This window comes from Acomys russatus, chromosome 29, assembly GCF_903995435.1.
Source record: "Acomys russatus chromosome 29, mAcoRus1.1, whole genome shotgun sequence".
NCBI classification, from domain to species: domain Eukaryota; kingdom Metazoa; phylum Chordata; class Mammalia; order Rodentia; family Muridae; genus Acomys; species Acomys russatus.
The window spans coordinates 44,805,083-44,826,644 of NC_067165.1; the positions used below are offsets into that span (position 1 = coordinate 44,805,083).

General features: G+C 55.0%; 1 protein-coding gene across 1 annotated transcript in view; it reads right to left on the bottom strand.

Moving 5' to 3' along the window:
• Ajap1 (adherens junctions associated protein 1) overlaps positions 1–21,562 on the bottom strand; it is a 117,820-nt gene that overhangs the window by 64,920 nt on the left and 31,338 nt on the right. The window contains exon 2 of the mRNA XM_051171831.1: positions 1,483–2,297. Within this exon, the coding sequence (XP_051027788.1) occupies positions 1,483–2,297 (815 nt within the window). The remainder of the gene's footprint in view (positions 1–1,482; positions 2,298–21,562) is intronic.

Genomic DNA, 21,562 nt, shown 5'->3' on the forward strand with positions numbered 1-21,562 from the left:
GTGTTCAAGGGAGGTGACAGTCAGTGAGAGGAGCGCCAAATTCCATTATGATTATGGCTGATGAGTCGGTAGAGGTTAAAACAGATGCTATTGGGAGTTGCTTGCAGGCGTCTGAGCTAAACAGCCATTCGCACCCACTCTGTGATCCACTCTTACACTGCGGATTCCCCTGGGAGGCTGTGAGGTGCCAATGCAGCCCTAGATCTCCTTCCCAGGAGCTGCCAACCTCAGCCTTGGCCGTTGCCTGGTACACGTCTCCGGCTCTGTTTCCAGAGGCAAGCTACCCATGGTGCTGCAGGGTCAAGCCAGTGGGCTCTGCTCTTCAGTAAAAGAAGGAAAGATGTTGGTAGCTGAAGGACAAAGCCTGCTTATCCCCAGAAAGGCCATCCACTGCTAGCTGCTGTCTGCCTGCTCAAGGTCAGACGAGGCACATCCAAGGGGAATACACACACATACATACACACATACACACACACACACACACACACACACACACACACACACACACACACACCAGGAGCAGAGACGCTGTACCAACTGCTTCAGCATGGATCTCGGGAGCTGTCCCTTCTCCCTCCTACAATGCCGAGGTTCACCTTGAGGAGGCCACTCCTTACCTCCAGCACTTCTCACTGATGCCCCGGGATCTCCCCCGCCCCATCCCTGACACACACACACACACACACACACACACACACACACACACACACACACTCTGGAATGTCAGCAAGAGATGCTGTTTGTGGAAAGCGTTGCCCACGTGCCTTTTGTGAACTTCCACGTCACCGTGGGCCGTGCTTGTCAACAGAGGCAGATGCTGGGGCTTGTGGGAAGGGATCTAGCTGCCAGCTTGCTCTCCCATGACTGCTGGCACGGGGACACACTCTGGCCTGGGATGTGGCCAGGGATACTCTTGTGGCAGCCACTAGAGAAATAAGCACGTAAGAAAGTGAACAGAGCTGCACAGAAGGAGATGCCTCGAGCCAAGGAGCTGCAACTGTCCACATGGCCCAAAAGAGATTTCAGGGCCCGACAGCCAAAACCCTGCATCTCGTCCCCTCCGGAGCTCCTCCCTGAGGGAAGAGCTGACCACCGCGTCTGCAGACCTGACCACCGCGTCGGCAGAACTTTAGTCAGCAGCACAGGAAGTTCTTCCCTTTATCTGCCCTTAGTCTTTCCTGCTGTTCAAGGTCATTTGCAACCATGGGAAAACCCCATCTGGCAGTGTTGGAGGACTGCCGGTGCAGTCCCTTTAACCCTGGCATGTGATGTGCCCAGGATACTGTCGCCTGGCTACAAACATGTAGCTGGACACTGAAGTTTCTGTGCTCCCTACAGCACCCAATCTCTGCTTTTGGGGTCCACACTCAGCACTGTTTATACTATGCACCTGGGCACATCTCAGTATCGCCCTCCTTCAAACCACCCTGCGTCCTAGCTCTCCCCAAGCCAGAGCAGGAAGACAAGAAAGAGGTCTCCTACCTGAGGTCTCCCCCAGGATCCGTGGGGGCTGGATGTCTTTCCCATTGTTGCTGGGACTGGTGGAAGGCTCCGTTGTGCTAACCCCAACAGGGGCCCTTTTCCAGGGATCCAGGGACTGGGTGACCCCCTTAGTCTGCAGTGTCACGGCGGTGGCCGTGCTGGCCGTGGTGGTGGTGGTGGTGGCGGCGGCGGCGGCCACAGTTGTCTTCCGTGTTTGTAAGATGGAGACTGTGGTGGGGCCGAACCCACCAGGGAAAGTGTTGGACTCCAGGGCTTCCTCGTCCCCTGTAGGCCCCCAGGCTATGAATTCTGTCTCTGTCGTGGGCCTGCCACCATGGAAGTCGAAATCATTGAACTCTGCATCGTGCGTGTGCCTCCTGCCCCGCCTCAGGAGGCTGTGATGCTCTGCAGCCCCGGCGGCCACCATGGAGGAGGAGGAGGAGGCAGAGGTGAGGGAAGGGCTGTGACTGGTGGCAGCTGGGGGCTTGGTGAGTCCCCCTTTGGGTCCGAGGGTGGCTACCTGGTCCCTGGGCCTGTGGGCCCTCCGAGCACGGGGAGTTGGTGTCTGCATGGGCCCGTGGGCACGTTCTGCCCTGGCAGCGCGTGGACTCCAGGCTGGCGTCGGTAGCCTTGTTGGGGGCCCGCTTCGCAGACTCCACAGCCGCTGGGGCCTCTGTGGCCGTGACAGGAGCCGGAACTCAGGCCCTGAGCCCAGCGAGTCACAGGGAGGGAAGTCAACTACGAGCTGCAGCATGGCTATCAGTATCCAGGCATGGCTTCCGAGAGAGCGGCCGGGCCAGCGGATGGACATGGAGCTGGGGAGAGAGAGCAGAGTGGTGAGTGGACAGTCGGGCAGCAGGAAGGCTCCACATTTATCCACGGCCCCTCCTCACTGGGTAGGGACCAGCTTTGCTTGTAAAAGAGCGTTCATCTGAACCCAGAAAGGACTCCAGAAGCTGCCTGGTGTGTTCAGGCAGTGTGCTTCTCTACAACCCGGAAGGGCAGCGCCCGCTGTGTGCCAGAGACAGGTGCTCCACCTCAAGCACCTCCTGGGTGGTAACCTGAGGCTTTTTTTTTTTTTTTAATGGCAAGGGAGCAAGTAGCCAAAGTCCCGTGTGTCCATCTTGCAAAGTGCCCTTGAAGACTTGCCTACAAGGGAGCTGAGACTCTAAGAACACAAAAGGCACAAAAGGCGATGCGAACACATCCCCCTCCCCCCATTATAACTAACTCAGAACCAGGATCCCTGAGGCCTGTAAGTGAAAGAGGCCACAGGCTCTGGGAGGCTACCTGGGGCAGAAAGAAGGGGGCCGTCCCTAGAGCCCATGGTCTGCCCTACCACTCTGGCTTGAGCAGACACCTGCTTGCACTCCACCTGGGCCCAGCCAGGCAAAGCTCCTAGGTCAGCCTTTCCCTGGGTGCCGCCGTGGGAACTGATTGGCACTCAGGAGAGGCTGGAAGCTGCGGTACCAGGCACTTGCTCTGTTGACATTTCCACTCGCCCTGTTTATCTCCAGCGTCGATACGCTTTGGAAATGTCTCACCTTCAGCTGGGGCTGGATGGAGAGAAAGGCCAGACTGAGCACAGTCAGGCAGGAGGTGAGGCGAGACTGATACTCAGCCTGCTGGGGGCAGGTGGCAACAACGGTAACAGTTTATCTGAGTTTCCCCCCCTCCCGGGGGCCGTCTCCCCCGCCAACGAGTCCGTGGGCACGTCCACCAGGTGGGCACAAGTCCTCTGTAGACCCACAGATGCTGAAACATCACAGGAGCACCACAGAGCAGCACGCAGACCCACGCAGCCAGGCGTGGAGGCTGCAGCCCACGCCCCTGCTTCCCCAGGCATAGGTAATTGAGTACTGATTATAGGTGCCACTCAAAGTCAGCTCCAATCAACTGCACATCTGAAAGTCAGAAAGGAGTCTAAAACTTCCCCCCAGAGGCTGCTGGGGAGTAGGGATAGGGGATGAGGGTAGAGGGGTGTCAGACACACAGCACCACAGCCTCCACAGCTGTGCTCACCAGGCTCAGAAACACACCTGTGTGGTTGTTTTTCTTTACAAGGTGTCACACGTGCTTTTAAAAAAGCGACTGCATGTGTCAGGGTGTGCCACTGTCTATGCATATGAAGTCCACATGGATGTGTGCGTGCTGGCAGGGGGCGGAGCACATGCAGGTGGATGTGACTGCACGTGCATTGAGAGTCAGAGAGGGTTAATCTGTGAGTGTGTGCGCCACTGTGAGGCAGAGCGTGTGTGGGTCTGATGATGTGTCGGCAACTGTCCCTCTGGGTGTGAGAGCCAGCGTGCAAGAATGCGCCACACAGCCATTTGCCTAGTATTTGTGCGTATCCATGTGCCTTGGTGAGTGTATCTTTAAGCTACACATCTCCACGGGCCACGGCACACAAGTGTGGGTCTCGGTCAGTGCGAGCGTGCAAGCATGTCCTTGTTTGCCCTCCAGTGTGTGTAACCGTGTCTGTTCAGGGGTGCTCACATTCCTTCTTGGCCTGTGCTGAACCCCACGTGCCTGAAGCTGATACTCTCCTATGCTTGGGGAGAAGCCGGTCCCCGAGAAAGGAACTGGAGTTCGCTGGGACTAATTAGCAAAGAAGGACTGGCCCCCGAATAATAAGACCTGGCTTTTTAATCAGAGTGAAAGTGCTTTGCTGGAAGGAGAGCCAGCTAATTATGCTGGTTCCTCTGCGCTGCCTCCGCCTCCCCCGCCGTTGCTTCTCTGCGCTCCAGGAGGGACAGGGTTGTCATGGCTGTGAGGAGGCCAGTGCGAAACTTGCCTGCGGACTCGGGAGGGCATCTCCTCAGAGCGGCAGGTGACCCTGTGGGGATGGGATGCTGGGAAGCCCGGGGTCCTCTCCCTGCCTGTGTATCTGGGCGGGAGCCTGTAATGAGATGCTCTTTCACTAAGTGCGAGGCCCTACTAGGCTCTGTCAGGCCCGCTGGGCTTCACCCAGCCTTGCCGCGCTTTTCCAGGCACCGCACACCAGACTCTTGTTAAGTCTCTGCTGAACCTTACCAGGCCCCTCGGGCCCTTCCAGGCCCCACCAGATCCCATTGGTTTCCTCCAGGCTTCTCTAGGGCCCCTGAGCGGCCCCCCCTCACCCCCAGGGCACATCAGATCCTACCAGATTATACTGGAACACTCCGATGCCTTCCTGGTCTCATCAGATCCCACCAAGTCTTACCATAGGCCCCTGTGCTACACTCACCTCTACCAGACTCCACCAGACCCCACCGAGCCCCACTGAATCCCAGAAGGCCCCACTAGGTCCTTCCAGGCCCCAAGAAACACTTGTGCCCTGATCCCAGCTGCCCAGACCCCCAGTTCCGATCCAGCCTCTTACCAGGCCCCACACTGGGCCTTTCAAGCTCCCCTAGACCTATCATGGCCTCACCAGGCTCCATCACCTCCCACTAGAACTCAGTAGGTCCAAATTCTGCCAGATGCCAGCAGGCCCTACTAGGTCCCTCTAGATGTCTCCCAGCCCCACTGGCCAGCCTGACTGGGAAAGACTGAGAGCAGCCATGCCTGCCGTGAGTACTTGGAGAAATGTCACCTCAGGAAATTTAAAACCACAGTACCTAAGCCTGGGCCTGCCTCCCCAGCATAACTTCACACACAGGATATTTCTGTGATTTTTTTTCACCAATCACAGGCTGTAATTGGTTACCATAGAAACCTTCTCATTTCCAAGACACCCAGCTGTTATGCAGAAAACCTAACGGTGGCAGTGGGGCTGGGGAGGCGGATGTCCTGCCCCTCCTCAGCCCAGAGGCTCCTTTTAAAGGGGTGTGTTTGTTCAGAAGAGAAATAGAAGGCAGTGCAGGGGAGGCAGCTGTCAGCTGGGACCCCCTTGTCCCACTGGACAGTAGAGATGCTGAGCCCTGCATGAGGCCTGGTCCACAGGGACCCACCTGACGCAGTCTAAGGACTCCTGTAACCCCACCAGCGTCTCCTCTCCTCGTACCCTCCTGCAGAACCTCGGATGCTCAGCATAGAGGGAGGGGGTGCTCCACTGCGCTCAGCTACAAAGTGAAGGTGGTCCTGGAGAACTCCACCTCAGGAAGGCAGCAAGGCGCCGCCAGCTGTCCGCTATCCACCCAGAGGGCAGAAGGAGGTCTTGCAAACACGGCGGCCTAAACCCTTTTAACAGCCCATCAGGGCCAGTGAGCCGCATGTTCACCCAGGAGGCCACTGAGAGAGGATACCATTTCCTCGAAACTCCAGGACGTCGAGCTGGCCCCTCCAGAACATGTCACCCACACGTCCATCCTCAAGGTGCTCAGAGCGGTAAAGACGGAACACACCAAGCACTGACGATGACAATGGGACCTACACGCAGGTGGTGGGAGTGAACTGGCTTGTCTACTGTAGAAAATAGTTTGGTGATTCCCTTAGAAAACTAGAGCTACCACCGATGTGGCAATGGCTGTCTTTAACGTACATACATGTGTCTATAGCAGCCAAGAGTGCGGACACCCCCGCCCCCGCAAGCATCCCCCAAGAGACAAGAAACAGAGTAGCACTCGACCCTCAAAATGCAGGAAGGGTCGTCCATGCCACCTCATCAGGAGCCAGGAGGAGAGCCACACACAGATAGAGGACTCGGGGCAGACGGGCAGACACTGCAGGGAGACTGGTGGCCGCTAAGGAAACAGTAGAAGGGGAGCTTGGGAGTGACTGCCTACTGGAGGGTTCCTTGTGGGGGTAATGGAATGTTCTGGGATCACTGCAGTGGTGGCTACACATACTAGGAAAACACAAAAGCCACCGGACCATGCATTCAAAAGAGTGAACTTAACAGCATGAAAATTACATCTCAATAACACTAAAAGGGGCCTGGACCCAGAAGGGAGTGTGGTGATTCTCTGTGACCGTCTAATCCTGGACCCTGGCTACAAACAAGGGCCATAGGCAAGATATGTGAGTGCTGCGGAGGCTGTATACAGTTGGTGCCCTGCGGAGGCTGTATACAGTCGGCGTCACGGGAATGCCTAGGACTTAGGGTCCCCTCCTTGCTTGAACACAGACACCTACACCCACCCCTTCGAGGATAAGCCTCATGACAGTCACCTCTTGGTCGGCGTCTCCAAGGACACTGTGCAGAATGAAAAACAGACCCCGCACGACATGTGTGCCCAGTTGCCTCCTCCACCAGCCTTTCTTTTCTAGTATGCAGTTCCTTGCGCTTTTCTTCCTTTTAAAGTTTTTATTGAAATCACTTTCCCCCAACAACGGTTTAATAAAATTCAGTGGATTGAGCTTCAGTTCTCTCCCTTCTGTACAGTTCCTCCAAGGAAGAAAATCACTGTCAATTAAGGGAGACAGAGACGTCTTTTCACCCACAGTCACACCCTCCCTGGGGGCCCAAATGTGGTAGCACGTGCTCCCGGAAACAGCCGTTCCTCCTCTTGGTGGTGGTGGGGCACACAGTCGAGGGGAGTTGGAAGGGTGGCGCCCTGCTATTGTGTGGCCAGGGCCACCTCAGAAACCTCAGGGAGTATAAGGTGACGGAGCTGCCAAGACGTGGCGGTCCTTGCTTCCGCTTCAGGGCCCATTGCAGGAGCTGCACCTGCTGTGCTACACCAGCTCTTCACCTTGTTAGAAGTTAGTCAGAGCGCAGGCTGGTTGATTCTTCTCCGCGAGGCCCTGTTTTCCCACCACCAGCACAAGAATAGCAAAACACTGTGGAATGTGAGGCCTCCTTCCCTTCGAAGGAGACCCAAGCTTCCTTGACCAGTAATGCCTCCACAAGCCTGAAACAAGTGCCTGGAGACATGTTGTCTAGTCTGCTTTGTGTAAACCCTCCCTCTCCACGCGTGATCAGGATGTCCCTTCGCTGGGGGCTCACCTGGGCCGCGGGGGGGGGGCGGCAGAACCCTGATCCCACACCCAGATACTTGCTGGCTGCTCCCCACCTCTGTGAACTTGCCGAGAACTGTTCACCTCAGAATACATCCAGTTTTACACAGAAGTTGCAAGGGAACAGTGCGTCCCAGGGACTCTCCTCCCAGTTTCTCCTGATATGACACACGACACACCACAGGCTCCCCCTCTCACAACCTCACAGCTGCGGCTCCGCGCTCCATTCCAGTCTCGCCAGACCCCGCCTGATGTTGTCTGCAGCCTCTGACATCCTACATCTACTTTTTAACTGCTGTTTTTCTGTTTTGGATTTCTGATGAGCTTGATCTACAGGGCAATGGGGGTGTTGCAGATGTCCCTCAGTTGGGCTCTGATAATTGGGGGCACTGGGACTGTGATTTTGGAAAGCAGGGCCACCCAGGCCCGAAGCATTGTTCTTACCTCATTAACACCCTGGCAAGAGTGAAGACCATCTCAGAGGGTGGTCTGTGCCTCCTTGGTATTGCAACTTACTACCTATATGAGCACAGGCGATTTACAGACTGCCCTGTGCCTCAGTTTCCCTACATACAAAGCAGAGTAAAACTCAGGAAGCTCTTTGCAAGGTACACTGGGGGGTTAGTACGGTGAGTGCTATCAGCCGCGGTCTTTGTAGGTACTCTGAGGCTCTATGATTTCTTGATTGCATGACACCAAGCAAGCCCACGCCCCTGTTCCCTTCTGGGAGCACATGATGACTCTGGGACCAGGGAGATGTGGCTCCACAGCCGTCACAGGTGCTTGAAGGAGACTGAAGGGTAGCAACATGCTGGCGTTCTGGTTGCCAGGGCAACATGCCCGCAAGCATTCCGGAGGAGTGAAGTGGTGACAAGCTGCATGTGGGCAGGACAGTGGGTGGCAATGTTCTCAGTTCTCAGTCCCAGCAGTGGGGAGCCTCCTTCTGTGTCAATGGCTGATCCCCTTACAGAAATCCCCCAGCGAGACATGGGAACTGCCCCCTCTCTGTAGCGCCTGTAGCTCCACCAGACCCCTTAGCTCAGCTGCTGCCACCATACCCCTATCACATCTGTGTCTCCCAGAGTCATAAATCACTCATTTGCCTGCTGCCTTGCCACATGCCTGAGCCTTCCTCTGCAGAGAGGGACAAAGGTCCAAGTGAGGCCTCCCAGAAGGAGCCAATGCACCCTGGGGTTAAGCCCTGCGCCCTCTCCATCTTTGTTCGAGTACAAGGCAGACCAGACACAGCCAGGCACAGATACAGGGATTAGGCCTGTAGTTCAACAACCATGTCTCCAGGAATCTCATAGGGCCAGGGGGCAGAAAACCGCTCTTCATGTTGCCATGGGGGAGTTGCAGGCCCTAAAAGCCCTCTTGGGCATCTTCCCGGGGTTGGCATGTCAGAAAGCTCCCATGATCACCAGAGGGCCTCACTTTAGTCTCACTTTAATTCTATTTTCAAAGATACAGCCTGGGGATGGGGGTGGGGGGACGGTGTCAGGAGAGAGCACCGGAGGCTGGCGATGGGGTAGACCCTCCAGCAGAGTGTGGGTCTGGGCAGACACAGTCTCTCAGGCAGGGATATCTGGCTGGGTAGCCGCTTGGCGAAGGTTCTAGGCCACTGTGCAAAACACAAGAGCCACGGCACCGTGTGTATCTAAACTACAGCAAGCCAAACAGCAGAGAATTGTGTGTGGAGAGAAAAAGATGGTGGGATCCAAAATTAGCTAGCACGGAGACTGAGCAACAGCGGCGAGCCAGGCACGGAGCTCTGCGTCTCCTCTCACCACCAGGCGCGGAGCTCTGCATCTCCTCTCACTGTTTGTCACATGTTTTGGGAACCGAGAAAGAGATGCCGTTACTCCGATCTTGAAGAGGGAAAAAAATGTAGCTGGGCATCTCTCTCTACAGGCATACATCTTAAAATGCAAACTAAAGGGAGCAGTGTGGAGAGAAGGAAACAGTCTGTCTTGGGGGGGGGGGGCTCGTTAGACTGGAACCTGCAGAATCGTCCCAGTTAGCTGCCCACACCTGAAGCCACTGCTCCTGGGGACACCATGGCAGCTCATTATTGACAAATGCCAGGTTGTAGCAGCTTTTGAAGCACCCATTGCCCCTCCCTAGGTCACCTCAGGGGTTTTCTGTTTTGGTTCTGCTTGCAGCTGCTACATTAAAGACAACCAGGAACTTGTTAGAACTGGCAAAGAAACGAGTGGCGAGCACAGATGACTGGCCCCAGTGCTTAATCGCCCAGGACATGGAGGGAGGGATGCACTAGTGGGCAGAGAGGGCTGCCGCGGGCCCCAAGGACAAGTGGTCCTGATAACATAGAGAAGTTAGGTGAATGAGAGCTGACATCTACGCCACAAACAGTCCCCAAGCTAAACGGCCAGTGTGAGTCCATTGGTCTCTCCGGCCACTTGCAGATGTGCCAATTGTGGCAGAGCTCCTGTGGAGATCCTAGCCACACTTGCTGGAAGTGGGGAGGAGACCGTGGAGTCTGGCCATGGTGGGCCACGGCCTCCAGAGTGCCCAAAACTAAAAGACAGGCAGCCAAAGAAGTGTTGGGAAGGGGTGACCAAGTGGGTGGCACAAACAGCCAGACATGTCCCACAGTGTTCTGGTCCCTAGGCCACACCTACCCATACTGCCACTCTGACTTCCACCATGTGCCTCTCTGACATCTCTTAGAGTCTAAGGTTTGGAAGAAGCTGAGAAAAAGTCTCTTTTCTGAGGTCACTACATAAAAAGTCTCAGGTAGTGACAGTGCAGAAGCTGGACAGGCAGTGCAGAAGGAGGGAACGGGGTACAGAGGGTGAGGAGATGGCTTAGAGACAGGGGAGAGAGTGAAAAGGCAGGGCAGGCAGGGAGGCAGTGCAGAGGCAGGGGAGGCAGTGCAAAGGCAGGGGAGGCAGTGCAGAGGCAGGGGAGGGAATGCAGAGGCAGGGGAGGCAGTGCAGAGGCAGGGGAGGCAGTGCAAAGGCAGGGGAGGCAGTGCAGAGGCAGAGGGAGGCAGTGCAGAGACAGGGTAGGCAGTGCAGAGACAGGGGAGGCAGTGCAGAGACAGGGGAGGCAGTGCAGAGGCAGGGGAGGCAGTGCAGAGACAGGGGAGGCAGTGCAGAGGCAGGGGGAGGGAGTGCAGAGGCAGGGAGGCAGTATAGAGGCAGGGAGGCAGTGCAGAGGCAGGGGGAGGGAGTGCAGAGGCAGGGAGGCAGTATAGAGGCAGGGAGGCAGTGCAGAGGCAGGGGGAGGGAGTGCAGAGGCAGGGAGGCAGTGTAGAGGCAGGGAGGCAGTGTAAAGGCAGGGGAGGCAGTGCAAAGGCAGGGGGAGGGAGTGCAGAGGCAGGGGAGGCAGTGCAGAGGCAGGGGGAGGGAGTGCAGAGGCAGGGAGGCAGTGTAGAGGCAGGGAGGCAGTGCAGAGGCAGGGGAGGCAGTGCAAAAACAGGGGGAGGGAGTGCAGAGGCAGGGGAGGCAGTGCAAAGGCAGGGGGAGGGAGTGCAGAGGCAGGGGAGGCAGTGCAGAGGCAGGGGAGGGAGTGCAGAGGCAGGGAGGCAGTGCAGAGGCAGGGGGAGGGAGTGCAGAGGCAGGGAGGCAGTGTAGAGGCAGGGAGGCAGTGCAGAGGCAGGGGAGGCAGTGCAAAGGCAGAGGGAGGGAGTGCAGAGGCAGGGAGGCAGTGTAGAGGCAGGGAGGCAGTGCAGAGGCAGGGGAGGCAGTGCAAAAACAGGGGGAGGGAGTGCAGAGGCAGGGAGGCAGTGTAGAGGCAGGGAGGCAGTGCAGAGGCAGGGAGGCAGTGCAAAGGCAGGGGGAGGGAGTGCAGAGGCAGGGAGGCAGTGTAGAGGCAGGGAGGCAGTTCAGAGGCAGGGGAGGCAGTGCAAAGGCAGAGGGAGGGAGTGCAGAGGCAGGAAGGCAGTGCAGGGGCAGGAGAGGGAGGGCAGAGGCAGGGGAGGCAGGGCAGAGGCGGCAGCAGCATCAGTGTAGATGTCTAGAATGCCAGTCCAACCCCCAAGGTCTGGATGCCGTATGGAGAGTGGTCCAGAGCAGGCATGTGGTTTCCTGGTTGCTATCTGAACTGAAATGCTGATGGTGGTGGTGGGTTGGGGTCTCACAACAAAGAACTCGGACTGAGGACAGCGGTGTCTGAGAAGTCTTCCCGTGTGAGGCTCCTCAACACCTACTGGAGATTTCTGTCTCCCAATTCTAGGGTCCCAGGTCTCCTTCGCTCTTAGGCTCCATCCTTATCTTTGATTCACCTGCGACCCAACGTAGCCACCTCTGCAGACGCAGAACATGGATGCACACATACATGCAGAGTTTCAGTCATGGGACTAGACACAGACAGCACACACAGTTCACAGGCACACACGCACACACATGCTCACGCCACATGCGCATGCACAGACATAGCACCCACGCATAAGAAATGTGTGCCAACAGGTTTATGCACTTGCACAGACATGCAGACGGTACGCACATACACACAACACCATTAGCCCACACACACGTTGTCCTTTCTGGCTATCCCCGTATCTCCTGGACCCTCCCGGTCACCTCCCTGCAGCACACTGTCTGCAGAGGTCTCCCAGAGGAGCAGCCAGAGCCCAGCAGGGATGACATGGGATGAAGCAGCCGTGACAGGAAGTGGCTGGCTTGGAGACAAGATGTAGTCGTTGGGTAATTACTCCTCCAAAGAGCACAGTGGAGCTGAGCCAGCTGTGCAGCCCCGGAGAGGCTCCCCTGGGATCGGAAGTGCCAGGTTCTTAGTGACACTGTCTTGTGTTCCTGGGACGTAGGTGTCACAGGACTCTGTGGAAGCCTGGAAACCCAACAGTGTTTCCTGGAAGGCCCGGGTTTCTGGCCTGAGATATGAAACAGGGAAAACACTAGGTCCAGGGGGGGCTGGTTTCTGGCTGACCAGAGGCCTAAGCGGCTGGGCCTGGAGGTCCCTCCTCACCTGCAACAACACTCCTAAATTCCTAAAGTGTGGAATTAACGTGGGCAAGCTTCTAGTGTCTGCTGGCCCTGAGCCTCTCCCTGGCCACACCCAGCTTCCTTCATTGTGCATTTAACATCTTGATCTGGAATGTTCTGTCTTTTGTATTGTAGGTGGAGGTGGTCAGGCAGTTTCTGAGAAGGAAGAGGAAAGCCGGGTGGTTCTCGTTGGCACTGCACATTTTCTAGGTGTGAAGCTGAGAGCAAGGTCAAGTCCCTCAGGAGAGCACCTGAGGAAAACATACTGACACTGGAGCCCCAACACTGGGCACGATCACACGCCCTTGTGGGACGTGAGGTAAGTTCTTCCCTGAAAGGCCCTTATGGGGGGGGCCCTCATCTGCTCCAGAATGCTCTGCTCTTCCTCTGACTCACTGCTCTGTGACGATGACCACGGAAGCGGGGTCTCGGGTCACCAGACGTTTCCGCTGCTCCTAAACCAAGTCATGGTTTCAGTGAACTTCACCTACTGACCAGGGGATTTCTTTTTCCCTTGGGCCGTCCAGCCTCCCTCAGGCTAGCCTCCTCCCTTCCGAGGCTCTGTCATGGATAAACTGTTTATCTCCCAAGTCGACAAGTGAGATCCTGACCCTGACAATTCAGAAGGTGCCAATATTTGAAGGTAAGCACTGAATAAAGGGAAACTGGAAGGAGGTTGGCAAGGCAGGCCCCGCTCAGTGTTGTGGTGTCTCTCTAAGGTGAGGGTAACACCCAGGCTGGAAGCACAGAGGGGAGGCACAATCTATATGCCTGAAAGAAAGGCTCCCAAGAGGAGGAAGAGCCCTGGGAGCCCGTGACGTTGAACTTAAGACAAGTGCCTACAGGACTAGACTGACCTCAGGCACGTGACTGCCTGACAGTGGCTGCTGCCCTTCTCTCAACCTCACACACAGGATGCTGGCTGGAGGCCTGTGGTGAGCTAGGTCTTGGCCCTTGTCCCCAAGGTAAGCTAACACTGAGAGTCTTGGAGCTCTCAACTGGAAAAAGAAAACTGTCCAGCAATTGGAGGATGGCCCCTGACGTGACCCCTCTCTCTCTACCTGGCTTAACCTACCGCCCTGCCTGCCCTCAATCAGTCCCCTGGAGCCCAGAGTACTATGGACAATCTCAAAGGACTACCCTGCAGCCAACTAGAGATGTGTTCTGGTGCCTTTGATCAGGGCCTAGGCCACCCCACTGCTGACCAGGAGGCCCTTCCTGCCCATGACTCCTTCACCAGGCATGCCTCTGGTACCTATGCCAGTTAGTGACCTGGTCAGTACCTGTCTCCTGAGCACGTACATGGTCTTTCCTTTCCTCACAGTACTGGCCATTATGGGGGCCTCTGGGCAGCTGCACAGGCCAGTAGAGCACAAGGTAGGTGATCAGGAAGCCTGGTTCTTCTTTAATACTCATCATGTTCGAATATGAATGCTAATCGCACTGATTCACGTTAAGTTGATACAGTTACCCAGCAGTCGCTTACGAAGCACCCGGGGTGGGGAGGCAGGCTCCAGGACTGAGTAGTCAGGCCCCCACCTCTCCTGTCTACCACGGGGCACAGTGGAGGGCTGGGCGGGTGGGTGACGACTGGATGGAGGGATGGATGAGTGGATGGGTGTGTGAAGGAGGAGTAGATGGGTAGATAGCTGGGTGGATGGGTGGACGGTGGGATGGATGAGTGGATGGGCGTGTGAAGGAGTAGATGGGTAGATAAGTGGGTGGGTGGATGACTGGACAGCGGGATGGATGGAAAGGTGGATGGATGAGTGGATGGGTAGATGGAGGAGTGGGTGGAGAGATAGCTGGGTGGGTGGATGGCAACATGGGTGGGTAAATCAATGCATGGATGGAGGGACAGATGTGTGGCTGGGTGGGCAGATGGATGGGTAGATTGGTGTGTGAATGGTTGGGTGGATACATGGATAAATGAGTGGGTGGTTAGGTGGATCAATTGATGGACAGATGCATAGCTACATGAATGGACAGATGCACGGACTCGTGAAAGGATGGATGGAAGAATGAACGGGTGCATGAAGAGGTGGACAGGTGGGTGAGTGGGTGGGTAGGTCAGCAGCTAACTGTCCCCCCAGGAAAATAGATGTTTCAGCTTTCAGGACCTAGAAGAAGCCAGTCAGCATCCTGGAGTGAGTCAGATCTTCCTGAGCAAGCCCCTAAAGTTCTAGGTAGGCTGAGGAGTCTCAGGGACCAAGTAGCAATATACTGGGGGGAACAGAGGGAAGGCTGGAGCTTGGTCTGTGAGGTCGCTCAGGAGGTACAGACCCCCCACACTCAACCCTGGGTAGATGGATGCTCTTACTGTGCAGTGCCAACTGCCGGTGCCTGTAGGGGCATCTTCTAGGTGCTGTCAGCTGCCTCCTGGATTCCTGTCTAACATCTCAGGCTCATGGTCAAGATGAACCCACAGACCCGGCACTGTGGGACATTCCCAGGACCCTCAGAGCCATCCCAGTACAATGTGTACAGTGATTTCTTGGGCCCCTATGTGCTCAGCACTCTAGGGACAGTAGATACTGGGGGACTAGAGGCAAGGATGACATCACATGCAAGCACTGACCCTGCTAACTGCCGCGTGCACAGTACCCAACTGTGGTTCTAGTTGGCCTTGTCCCACAAAGCTGGAGAGAACATGGCTCTAGAATGACTGGACACTGTCCAGTTCCTTGCCTAGAATCCTGATGGGGCACTATGGGTGCCTTGCACTTTGTCTTAGCCCAGTCATTTTTATAAGTAGGAGCCACGGCACTGCCAACCTCACAGCCCCTGACTCCGGGTCTGGAGCCTCCTCTTCTTCGTGCCTAGCACACGGGGCTCAGAACGGCACCCTGGGCTTCAAGCTGCTTCCCGCTGCAGGGAACCTGTCTGCTCATGGCCTCATGCCACCCACAGGACGCCTTTGAATGCTTCTGGGACCAGCTACAAGTCCAGAGGACTGGAGAGCACGGTGGACAGACACGAGACAGAGGCCAGCTACAATCAACCACTCAGAGCCCATTGGCTGCCCCATAGTCTGGGTTCCTTGGGTAAAGAGTTGTGTCAACACAAGCAAAGATGCCCCTCCATGCAGATCCTGTGGGCAGGCTCCTTCCTACCACATACGGTCTGAGCATTGCAAGAATTAAGGTGGCCTCAGGAGGGCCTATCCTGACGTGTAGACCATGAGGTTCACAGCTAATTAAACTACCCACATCTGGAAAAACAGGTCCTGGCATCAAGGATGGGGCCAGATGAAGGACTATCCCCCAGGCCCAGGACCTTGGTACTCAACAAGCAGATGAAAGCTGCAGTTTTCTAGATCAAGGGTGGGAGTCTAGTGCTCCCCAGTAGAGAAGAGGGACAGGTCGGATCTAGCAACAAGAACCTCTCTCAGGATGCAGACACCTGTGCTAGAACCCGGGGTAGCCCCAGCCTGTGATTCCACTGCAGCCAAAAATGTGGCCCCCTACAAATCCAGAGGCTGGAGCCAGCACACAGATTCCTGTGTGGATGTTTGGGGGATGCCCAGCTTCTGGGGGGTAGCCGGGACTAGGGGTCATAAAAGCGATGGGCGGAAACTCACACCGCACGGCAAGCCAGACATGGGCAGCACAACGCATGACTCTGAGGCTCAGTTTCCCTTTACACAGGGTGATGTGCTTTTATGGCTTCTGCGGCTCTTTTACTTTTTCTTTTTCTGACAAAAGCATAGGGCAGACACTTGTTTCTCACCCCAATTTCAAGGTCATTCCAGATACTGTGGCCCCTGGAAACAAGATCAGCTTCCACCCTCATGCCCCAGGCTCAGGAAACTGAGACATGAGTCCAGTGATAGCTGCACCACTCTCCCCACGCAAAGATCTGAATCGAAGCCTAGCATTAAAGCCCCCATCGTATCTTGTCGCTGGGTCACCTTCCATTGGTTTCCGTGCCCTGTACACATGCTTTTCCCAGCCTGTGCAGAGTCCTGTCCCCCAGGAAAACCTTCCTCCCCTCTTCCTGGCCCTTGTGCGCAGGACTACACAAGGCTCCACTCCCCCTGACTATTAAATCACAAAATAGGTATTTTAGTTGCAACAAATTGCTTATTCAATGGTTAACCGGGCAATCCTTTGGCAAGGGAAAAACAATTTAACCACTTTTATCAGCTGACTTCCCACCAGCGTGGCCTTCTGATTTACCGGTAATTGTGTCTGAAACCTTTTTCAGGGCAGGGAATTCTCAGTGTTTCTCTCTGTATCTTTCCTGTCAGGTCTGGATGCTCAGTTCCTTCCACAAGACCTGGGGGGACGCTCCCTGGAGAAGAAAGGGCAGCGTGTACCACAATCTCAGGCCCCGCTCTACAAGCTTGCCTTGCCACTCTTGAGATGGAAGATGGGAGATGGGCAGGGGGAGGGTCTTGGACTCCCAGCCTAAGCCCTTCTCAGCACGGGTGGTGAGCGGGCACTCACACCGCGTGGCAAGCCAGAGATGGGCAGCACAATGGGTGACTCCGAGGCTCGGTTCTTCTTTCAGCAGAAAGACGTGCTCGGGGAATCTCCGATGGGCTTCATGGGCTGGGAGGATCTTGGAGAATAAAACATGAAGAGAAACGGCAAACACGGGGCCTTTTCTCCCCAGAGGTAAGCGTGCGTTTGTTTACAAGGAGCTGTTTTCCCTAAATAAGACCAATAACGGTTGTGTTTATGCTTCTCCCAGGCGTCATTTCACTAGACTCTTCAACTCCCCTCCACCCCACCCCATGCCACCTGCACATATCTGTCTTCCTTCCTTTCCTCTTCTGTCCCTCCGCCGGCCTTTGGTCAGCACGCAGGGCCTTAGGCTCTCTGTATGGCCCTTGTTCCAAGTTCTGGGCATAAGAGACGAGACACAAGCCACGCCTTAGGGCGAGGGGCAGGCAGTTAAGGGTGCCAGGAGCTCAGGATGCGGCCTGCAAGAGACCCTGGGCAGACCACGTGTAACCGGATGGTGAGGGGCCACATCTACCAGAATGCTGGAAACAGAAAAGCCAGCCTCATCCAGGCAGTAGCCCTGATAGCAGATGCCTATAGTCGCCAGGACTCGGCAGTCCCCTCTCCGTCTGACACCATCCACACTTCGGCTTCCTGTCTACCTGCCCACCCAAGAGACTGAGGGAGCCAAGACAATAGAGAGCTTCCCCCAGTAGGACATAAAAGCCGGTCCCTGTCTGATGCCTACTTGTCCTCCCTCTGGCCCAGGGGTCGTCCACCCCCTGACATCCTTTTGTGGTCCAAAAACAACTCAGGGGTAACCAGTGAAAGGCCCATGGAGACTCTAGCTTAGATGCTCCACATGGCTGGCCTGCTGTCCATCGCCTTCCATCAGGGTCGGGGGTCTCCATCCGCCTATGTCCACAGCACCCACACAGGGTGCTCTGGGGATGAGGAGGCTGACATATGGAAGAGTGAGCAAGGCTGTGTTCCCCTCTGCCGTGCCGAGCCTGCATGGAGCTCTCCCTCTGCCTTCTCCCAGGATCAGCCATGTGCTCTTTGCAAACCCGGACTGATCAGCTGTTGCCCCCAGAGATCCAATCTTCAGGAGGACTAGACAAGGATGTTCTGTTCTTGGAGATCCAAACTTCTGTGCAACTGCTCAAAGCTCTCGGCCCATTCTCTGCCGTAATTAACTCTGCCACGCTCTGTGAGCCATCAGGGTGTCTGTACGTAAGTAGCACAGGAGTCACCGTTCCCTCCTCTCTGTGCTGATGCTGCCCACCGGACCACCCACAGTACTCTCCTCTTCATAGTCTCACTCCCCACCCACCCCTCCCCACCCCACCCTACCCCTCCCCACCACACACCACTGCACACCACCCCTACCCACTCACCCCACCACACCCCACCGCACACCACACCCCACCACATACCACCCCAGAGAGTCCCAGGGAGTCAGTACACTGCAGTAGATGAAGGGCGGCAGGTGTCCCTGTACCTCCCATGCTTGGAAACTTAAGGGCCACTCTGCTCCAGGTGTCAGCTGAGACGAGCAGACAGTTACCTGGACATAGCAAAATCATCCCTGGATTCCCAAAATAAACTCCCCTGGGGCGCTGCTAAGTGGTGGGTGCTGGTGGCAGGTTTCAAGGAGTTTCAGGCAGGCCCTTCAAACTGACACTCTTGAGGTGACCTTGGCTCCACACTCCTGGGACAGAGTCTGTAGAGACCAGGAGGAAGGAGGCAGAGGCAGAGGCAGAGGCATGGCGTCCGTAAGAAAGCCCAGTGGTGGGACTGGCCTAGTCCCTGGCTCCGTCCATTAAGGGGGGGTGGGGGAGTGGGGGGGGGGGTTGGCTATGCTCAGCGACTGACAGAGCAGCCCTGGGAACCTGGGGGTGGGGTGTGGAAATGAGCACAGAGCACTGTGTCCTGTGGCGGGGTGTCCCCTGGGTGGAGAGCGACAGCCCCAAACTGAGCCAATCGTCAGAAACTGAGATGTACCTATGACACCTTTAGAAGAAGATGAACAACAGTCCCTTGCCTCAAAAGCAGTGCTGAGGCCAGGCCCTTATCCTGACCACAGCCATGTGGAAGGGAACATTCTAGAACCTCAGCGTCCGTGGAAGCTGCCCGCCCTCCTGCTCCATGGTAAGGTGCTGAGGCCACGGCCACTGGCCAGCAGAGAGAAAGTGAATTTCTAATGTTCACCTTCTTCTGAGAAACCTGGGAGGCCTGAGCCAGGCTTAAGCAGATCATTTTTGCTTAACTTGTTTATAGAAGCCGAACAACTATATGTTTAGACGTGGTTTTATGAATGTGTATATGCAAATGAATGTGCGTACACACCGTTATGCATGTGTACATCTGCATGTGCACACATATACTTGTACATATTTGCACATATGTGTATGCATACATGAATGTGCTTGTTCACATGTGTGTATTTGCATATTCATGTGATCATGCATATTTACACATGTGTATGTCTATATATGCGCACGAGCATTAGTTCAATCTATGTTTATGCATGTATGTATGCATTTATGAATATATATGTTTATGTGTGTGCATTTGTATCCATATGTACAGGTATGTAAATTAGTATGCATGTGCTTGCATGTATAAACACGCATCTTTACATTGTATATTTACACATGAATTAACATTATGTGTTTATGTATGTTTAAATTCTGTATACATGTATGTACACGCATATGAATTTATTTGGGGGAATATGTATGACTATATGCGCATCCCGGTGTATGTTTATGTGTTCCTATATGAATTTGTGATTATATGTCTATTTGTATGTACGTATATGTGTTTGTGTGAGTGTGCAAATATGTCTATGTGCTATATATAGTTATCTGTGTGTGTGTGTATTTATGTATGCACATGTGTATGTATGTGTGCATTTGTATTCATGTGTGCATTATATGCATATGGATGTATTATTATGCATTTTATGTTTCTACAGAGGCAGGGTACAACTTGGACCTGGTGTTAGGGCACTAACTGCACTGCACAGCCAGAGTGCTTAGGGCGAATCTGCCTTTAACTGTAGTGACATTCAGCTCAGCCGTGGCTCCGGTGTAACTCCGTGTTCTCTGTCTTGTGGCTCCCTGGGTCATCGCTGGAGAGTACAAATGCCCCCGGGGGCTAAAGAGCAACAGAAATGATGGAGAGGGGACGTCAGATGCCTGTGTCACTGTAGCGTCCCGGCTGGTAGCTCCGGAGCAGTAACGCCCTTTGTAAACCCCTGTGCCTGTGAGTGAGACACACTTAAGAATGGAGATCTCTGATCTTGATGCAAGGAGGACATTCTGTGCTCTGTCGGGGAGAGGGCTGGAATTACTAGGCATGTGTCGTCCAAAGACAAAGGGAGACAGACATTTGAGGCACAGGACAGGGGAAGGTGGGAAGCCGACTGCTGGCCAAGAGCTACCAGGGTCTGGCAGAGATAGGAAGGGGCCCCACACCCAAGAGCCTTTGATGGGTGTCTTGCACCGAAGACATCTTGCTCTGGACTTGAGACCTCCAGCACAATACAGAAAGGACTCCTGCTGGCGTCAGACACTTAATTTGTGAAGACTTCTTAATGCAACCCAGCACACTAACTCAGTGGTTCCATGACAGAGTAAGCACCGAGGGGCCCCTCAGGGCTCCAGTGAAGGCGTCAGATGGGAGACCAGCTCTTCCGGCCCACTTAGCAGACATCAGCTACCAGCTGCCCCTGTGTGGCATGTGTCGACCCCTTGGACATTTGCCACCAACATGCATTTAAGCTGGACCCAGAGGACACAGAGTTCAGCCCTTAAACGAGTCCTCTCAGAGTTGTCCTGTGTTCCAGTGCCTGTGTGGGCCCTTTAATGTAACTGATACTTCCTTGCAGCTCTGAGGCGCAGGCTTGCTGCTACAACTAACCTAGTAGATCTGAGGCTTGTGTCGAAGGTTGACCAGATGGCTGCTTAAGCGCCATAAATAGCCTGAGATGAGTGGATTGAATGTCCCCACAGTACAAACTAATGTACCACTCACACGTGCTTTTCACTGAGTCTGTCCGTCCCCACCTGGGCAGGGGCGGCAGCAGGAATGCGGTCCTGCTGCCAGTAACAGCCTAAAGACAGGCCAGCATCTGTCGTTTGCACAGTGGCTGCTCCCGACACCATCAAATCGTGAGATGTTCGTTGTTGGTGTCTTGGACACCGTTTTTAAAGAAGCCATGGCAGGTCTAGGCATTAAAAGGGCCGTAAATAAATGTCCCCAGAAGGAAGTAGCTACACCAGGTCTTGTTTGCATCCTTCCTGCTCAACACTTGTTCCATCAAAAGGAGGCCATGGTCAGTCGTCCCAGTGGAGCAGCTGGATGGGAAGCACTTAAAATGCAAAGATCTGCTGACTTTTCATGGGGAATTATACAAATGGAGCTGCCGCTCTTCCATCTCACGATTGGATTAGAAATGTACCAAGGTTGCGTCCTTGTTTCTCCTGATTTATGAACTTGGAACAATTTTTTCAGGCCCTAGTGCTGGACACAATTGTACTAGCAATGTACCCAGGGAGGCGGGCTCTCACAGGCTCCGCACGCAGAAAGGAAGGGACGGGAGTGTGTGTGGGGGGGTGCTATTGTCAACATCTCTAGGGAGGCTTTGCCAGAAAGGAAGCTGGCAGCCCCTGTTGATTTTGGTGTTCCGCCATTTTTACCCTGGTCAAGAGGGCTTACAGTAACAAAGACGGAAAAGACAATGGCCTGGGGTGTGGACTGGAACGCCATTCGCCATGT